The 5,180-nt window shown below is 51.8% G+C and overlaps 1 protein-coding gene across 1 annotated transcript; it reads left to right on the top strand.

Moving 5' to 3' along the window:
- The first annotated feature begins 1,007 nt into the window (after window positions 1–1,007).
- LOC143350663 (uncharacterized) lies at window positions 1,008–4,275 on the top strand. The gene is made up of 3 exons (XM_076782683.1): window positions 1,008–1,368; window positions 1,480–4,007; window positions 4,261–4,275. The coding sequence occupies exons 1-3, from the start codon at window positions 1,008–1,010 to the stop codon at window positions 4,273–4,275; spliced, it is 2,904 nt and encodes a 967-aa protein (XP_076638798.1).
- Window positions 4,276–5,180: the final 905 nt, after the last annotated feature.

Raw genomic sequence — 5,180 nt, 5'->3', positions numbered from 1 at the left:
AGAATTTGTCGTACGGACTGCTGCATTTGACGCGGTCGTGCGACAAGTTGAATTGTCCGCACGGTTTTGTATATCACCCCTAGGGTGGTCTCTGACCGATACCCTACGTGGGCTCACCGTTTCTCAGGTCGGGGCTAAGAAATTCCGGACTTCTTAGCTCAACCTGCTCGAGCAACGCTCCTTGACCGCCAGTGAGTACGTACCCTGTGCGTAGAGCAACGCATAATGAGCACCGTGGTGTATGCTCCTTTAAACGTAAGACGCTACGTGCGCCGTTAAGGGCTACACCACACCGCGTCTTGTACGCAGGGAACGGTGAGAAACTGCGGTTTGGACAGCATTTGGAGCTTTACGACCTCCACCTGTTGTCCTTTCCTGCGGCATTCAACGATCGCTAAAAAGCGGAGAATTGAGAAATTAGATCTCTTCTTCCGCACAGCGATCGAACAGTTCTCGATTTGTGAGAACGTTCATAAATACAGTCCACTTATACATATCTCAGTTCGTCGAGACGTGTCTGTAATCTCCGCTCTTGAGTGCGAACGGCACAGACAGGAGCGTGCGAGATAGAGCGAGACAGGCGACGCGACAAGCGTTAATAGGTATTTAAATCCAGCCTTGTCTTTCCTTGTTACAGAACAACACATCGCGAACTTGGCCAGGAGAAGCCGGCCCAGGTTTTTTCCCCAGACGTCGGACCGACGTCTAGGCGGTTTTTTTCCGTTTTTTTTTTCTTTTGATTGAAATAAACGTTTAATTTCTTGAGCAAATTCTGGTGCATCAATTTATTCAACACTTTTTCCCAGTGTCCTTTCCCTCGTAATCCGGACCACGTCAGACTAAAATAACCCCCCCTTAGGGCGGTTAAGGTCTTTATCCAGAGGTCCTTCGAGCCGGATTAAAACGAGGTTAATCGGGCCAGGAAAAAAGGGTGCACATTTTTTCACGTGTGAAGTTAACCACGTAAGAGGTTTTTTCGAGTTGATTGCTCCTCGATAACGCACACTATGGCCGTAGCACAGTTATCCATAGAAGTCGACCTCGACGACGAAATCGAAGACTTGGTCGATCTATGTGGTCAACTAAAACGGCTGGGCGTAAACCTTAAAAAACTAGGACGAGCGAAGTACTCAGAGCGAATGCTTGAGGAAAAACTCGAGCACGCTAAAGAAACTTGGCGCGATATACGCACCAAGTATGCTAACGTGCGGAAACAAATTCCTCCAGCGGAAAGACCGTCCCACGACATCTTTAAGCTGAATTATATGAGGAATGCCGAGGACGATTTCCAGGATTTCCAGGATCTTGTCCTTACTGAACTTGGCCGGCTGAGCGCTGAAACCAAACCAGCAACACCGGAAGTTCAAAGTAACATACCGATCGAGCTCCCGAAGCAACGATTACCCAAGTTCGGAGGGGATCCTCAGGAATGGGAACATTTCGAGGACCTGTTCACCTCCGGGGTCGTACGAAATGCAGGACTGTCAGATGTGCAAAGATTGCATTACCTGAATGCCTGCCTAGAGGGACCAGCTCTAGCGTCCATTGCTTCGATCGAGATCGTCGGCCGTAATTTTCCAGTGGCATGGTCGAAGCTGAAGAACACCTTCGGCCTCCCACGCATGGTCACGGGAAAATTGCTGGATAAGCTCCTGTTCCTAAAACCAATTGATACCGGTGATCTGGCTAGCATGCAGCAGATCACCGTGGGTTGTACACAGGCGCTCGCTGCCCTCGATAAGAAGGGCACGCCCGAACAGCAACGGGACTGGTTACTCGCGCATTGGGCGAAGCAAAAATTCTCGCCTGCGCTTGAGTTAGAGTGGCAGAAAACGCTCAACCTCTCGACCGAATATCCTACGTTTGAGGACGTACGGAGGTTCATCGAGATGCACTCTCGCGCACTGCTTTCCATGGACGAGAAGCGTCGCGAGGCTGCGCTTGCGCCTGCCACGAAACCGAGCGCACGTAGTCATAGTAGGACTCGGGAAACGAGATCTGCCTCGAGACACGTGCGCAGCCATAACACCGTTGTGGAAACCGACACGGCTGCACAGCTGCGGGGTTCAAGGACCAACGCCGTGAGGCAGGTTGGCCCTGCGCAAAAGCAAATGTGCGGGTTCTGTACCGGACCGCACAGCTTATTGCAGTGTAGCCCGTTTTTGGTTCTGCCGGCAAAAACACGTAGCCAATTTGTGCAGGGTCGCCATTGGTGTGTACAATGCCTGGCCTCCACCCACACAGTGCTACGGTGCCAAAGCCCCGAAGTATGCGCGAAGTGCAGTGGCAAGCACCATTTCCTGCTGCATTACGCGCAAAACCGGGAAGACAATAATACGAGGCCGGTTGCAAATAATTCGTACGATAATCGCGAGGAGAGGCGTGCGAACGCTCCTCCACGTAGATGGGCCAGGTCGAAGCCGAAAACGAAAACTCCGGCTTTAAATACTACCGCAAATAATGCCTCGACATCGCACTGTACCGCGCTCGGTACAGGAGCACCGAGGCCGGTGGTATTGGCCACGGCACAAGTACGAGTGTTCGGAAAGAACGGTGCAACGCGAAGCGCGCGTGCACTGCTGGACCAGGGCTCGGAATCGTCTTTCGTGTCCGCCAGCTTAGTCAACGACCTCCAACTAATGCGCAGACGAACTCCAGCCACGGTAACGGGTTTGGGGGGCGGTCAGGCGCAAATTATAAAATACAGCGTCGAGTTGAGTCTCGCTGAGGTAACAGCCATCAAACCGACATGTGGTACAAACGCGTACGTCGTGCCAAAAATCACGACCTACCGTGCACCGTCGGCGAACGCGCTTGATCACAGCGCGTTCAGTGGCTTAACGCTGGCTGACCCGGACCCCAAGGACGATCGGAATATTGAAATTCTAATTGGGGCGGACCTGTATGCACAGGTAATCCGACCGGGATTCCGACGCGGAGGAAAAATGGGTCCCATCGCCCAAGAAACTGTGTTTGGCTGGATCATATCCGGCCCGATAAACGCAGCGGGTGAAAACCAGAAAACCGTACAGACGCTGCATTGCACCGTCCTCGAATCGCTTGATTACGCGATTCGGCGGTTCTGGGAGACCGAGGAAATTCCCTCGACCTCGCTGCGGACCAAGGCGGAGGAGGAGTGTGAATCATTCTTCCGAAAAACCGTCACGCGGGACGCAACGGGACGTTTTGTAGTCCGGTTACCTTTGAATCACCCGAGCCCGGACGAAGCGTTAGGAAGTTCCTTCCACATAGCGCTCTCCGCTCTCACAAGGTTGCATAGGAAACTGGACGGCGACGTGGCCCTCAGAAGGGAATACTCGGAGTTTCTCGCGGAGTATGAGTCCTTAGGTCATATGACTCGAATCGAGCCCATTGACAAAACTAGGCTCTATATCCCGCACAGAGCGGTCATTCGCACCGAAAGTACGACAACCAAACTGCGGGTCGTATTTAACGCGACCAGCAGAACGGTTGGAGGCCGCTCTCTAAACGACATCCTACACGTAGGTCCAAAATTGCAGAACGACATTACCTCGGTTCTAACGAGGTGGCGTCTGCATGAATACGTGTTGGTGGCTGACATTGAGAAGATGTTTCGACAAATTCTAGTTGCCCCACAGGATCGTCGTTTCCAATGCATCTTATGGCGCGTGCCCGAAACCGAACGGCTAGAAGCGTTCGAGTTAAATACCGTTACATACGGAACGGCGTGCGCCCCATACTTATCGATGCGAACCCTTCTCGAACTGAAGGAGCAGGATGGAGATAGATTTCCTCTCGCCGCTCCTATTCTCGAGAAGGATACATACGTCGATGACGTATTCATGGGAGCGCCCGACAAACCCTTGCTGGAAAAAATTCGCACTCAAGTGTGCGAGCTCCTGCAAGGAGGTGGGTTCGAGTTGAGAAAGTGGGCCGGAAACTCGCCACAATTGCTGCGAAACATCCCCCAACACGCTCACTCCCACGCCGTAGACCTCACCTTGTTCGACGATACCGAACTAAAGGTGCTCGGTTTACGATGGATACCGTCTGGAGATTATTTTTATTTTAATCTGCAACGGTTTCAACCATCTGCGTCACCGATGACAAAAAGAAATTTGTTCTCGGAGATTGCCAAGCTGTTCGACCCGCTCGGCTGGTTATCACCAGTCGTAATTCGGGCAAAGATTTTGATGCAGCCCCAATGGCTGGAGAAGATCCAGTGGGACGACCAAATCTCAGCAAATACGCTAAAAACGTGGAACACGTTTTGCATAGACTGGAGCAGCTTGAAGGAATTAAAATTTCCTAGATGGGTCCGATACGGAGCAGACACAGTTTCCGTGGAATTGCACGGATTCTGCGACGCCTCACGCGCAGCCTATTCGGCCGTCACTTATTTACGCGTGATGACGACAAGCAATGACGTTTTTACGACATTGATAATGGCAAAAACGCGAGTGGCTCCGATCAAAACGCAGTCCATCCCCGTTCTGGAATTGAACGGGGCTGTGCTCCTCTCCGAGCTTGTGATGCACGTAAAACGGTCACTTTCCTTGAAAGTGGACCGCGTAATCTGCTGGACAGATTCTACGATTGCACTCGCTTGGTTGAGGAAGCATGCGTCGACCTGGAAGGTTGTGATTGCCAACCGAGTGTCGAAAATCCAGACTTCGCTTCCGAACACTGAATGGCGTCATGTTCCTACGCGCTTCAATCCCGCGGAGTTAAATTCGCGTGGAGTGGAAGCTGCGGAACTCCTTCAGTCGGAACTATGGATCTCTGGACCGAAGTGGCTTCAACAAGCGGAAGAAAATTGGCCGAAAATGCCCGCTTCCATCGAGACCGAAGAGGGTAAACGCGTATCGCATACCCTCGTAGTAACTCCGGAAAAAGAGTGGGATTTCGTATTCCGATTTTCCCAATGGAGTAAACTACTACGTGTAACCGCCTACTGTCTCCGTCTACGGAGAGCGCTGGCCGGCGAACGAAGGTCGTACGATGCAAAAGTCGTCGAAGCGTCGGAACTGCAGCATGCAACAGAAAGAATTGCACGCTATTTGCAGCGTACGCATTTTGCAGAAGAATACCAGTGCTTAATAAAGCGCCGAGAAATTCCTGCAAGATCTCCCTTAAAAAACCTGAACCCTTTTCTCGACGACAAATGCGTCTTGAGAGTGGGTGGAAGGTTGGAGAAC

The sequence above is a fragment of the Colletes latitarsis genome, unplaced genomic scaffold, assembly GCF_051014445.1.
Source record: "Colletes latitarsis isolate SP2378_abdomen unplaced genomic scaffold, iyColLati1 scaffold0013, whole genome shotgun sequence".
NCBI lineage: Eukaryota > Metazoa > Arthropoda > Insecta > Hymenoptera > Colletidae > Colletes > Colletes latitarsis.
Note: the sequence above shows the minus strand (reverse complement) of the source record. Positions and strands in the feature narration are given on the sequence as shown.